Source organism: Lottia gigantea (genome assembly GCF_000327385.1).
Source record: "Lottia gigantea unplaced genomic scaffold LOTGIsca_17, whole genome shotgun sequence".
Classification (NCBI taxonomy): domain Eukaryota; kingdom Metazoa; phylum Mollusca; class Gastropoda; family Lottiidae; genus Lottia; species Lottia gigantea.
In genome coordinates, this window is record NW_008708133.1 from 1,775,624 (window position 1) to 1,777,052 (window position 1,429).

Genomic DNA, 1,429 nt, shown 5'->3' on the forward strand with positions numbered 1-1,429 from the left:
GAAACAAAAAATGTTAATGTAAAAATGCAATATACANGCTTAAAAAACGACCCAGTCTTTAATATCATGAAAATAAACCAACATAAGTTTCAAATATTTAGTTACTTTTCAAAATTGTGTAGATGATCTTATCTGGACAAAAATTTGACGATATATGATAACTACATATATAACGATATGACGATATTTCGGTATTTTTAATCTGCAGGCGATATTACTAATGATATAAATTCCCACATGTATAACATGAATGGTTTAGGGATGCAATGTTGCGATATCTCTTACCTTTGATTCGCCCTCGAGCTCTGCCAGGTTCCGAAACAACACACTTAAGTTAAATGAAGCCAGCAAAGGGTCGTCTTCAGTGAAACATATATAGGCCGGACTAGCTATTGCTGTAAATGTATCAAGTCTGGTTTTTGAATAGACTTTGTAGTCTTTGCTCCTTCCTTCGGTACAAATAGTACAATTGCAAAAGTAATTGTGGGGCTTTTCTAGAGCTACACCACGGGTCATAAACATTTTCACAATTTGAAAATCGTTGTGCTTCGCGGCACGCAACAGTCCGTCTCGTAGTAAACCAAGAACAGATGTATCCACAGAAGGAATATCTTGAGTTGGATCTAGAATTTTTGCTTTACTATATAATGGATGTTGTAGTATAAGTTCACATAGTTGTTCTCTGTCATCTTCTGCTGCACATAACAAAGCCCTGTGAACAACTCTCTCGGGAACCTTGTCCAAGAGGTAGGCGACTAAACCTTCATCATTAGCAACTACCGCCAATTCTAAAGCCGTTCGGCCCTGTTGATCAACACAATTTACCGACACGACACCCGAATCCAACATTCGGGTCACTGTTTCCAAATCACCCATTTCGGCTGCCATCAAAAATACTCTTTCGTCATCGGTCAATCCTGCCTGCAGCCTATCGTTGACCAACACCAACGATTCTCTCGAAATAGACACCATTTTGCTTCTAGTATTTTTGTTATTACACAATGGTATTTAAAATGAATTATTTTTATACGTCATATCTAAATTGATTCTTTTATTTTTTCCAAAATACTATATGTTGAGTTTTTGGTAATTGACCTCTCTGAAATATATCAAAGAATTGTTTAAAGATAGTCTGATTTATTCTTAAATTATTATGTCATTTCCATGTCTTAAAACATTCAACCATGGGCTATAATGAATTTAAACTCGAATACAATCATGACTAAAGTTTCACTAATAGTGGATGTACCACGTCATTGCGCAAGTTTTTTGCATTAACTGTCTAATAATCGTTTTGCTATTGCCACAAGAAGGTTAAATGTTTCGATTGATATTTTGAAGCGAAAGAATTAATCTAGAATAGAAAACAGCAAAGCAGGTTTAGTTACAATTCTTTCTTTTTCAAATGAAACATTTCCGCAAAAATGCC

The 1,429-nt window shown here is 35.1% G+C and overlaps 1 protein-coding gene across 1 annotated transcript in view; it reads right to left on the bottom strand.

Annotated features, from left to right (window-relative positions):
• Positions 1-972, bottom strand: part of LOTGIDRAFT_158532 (hypothetical protein) — a gene marked incomplete at both ends in the record, with an annotated part of 5,449 nt that extends 4,477 nt beyond the window's left edge. Inside the window, one exon of the mRNA XM_009051686.1 lies at positions 286-972. Coding sequence (XP_009049934.1) covers positions 286-972 — 687 coding nt within the window. The remainder of the gene's footprint in view (positions 1-285) is intronic.
• Positions 973-1,429: the final 457 nt, after the last annotated feature.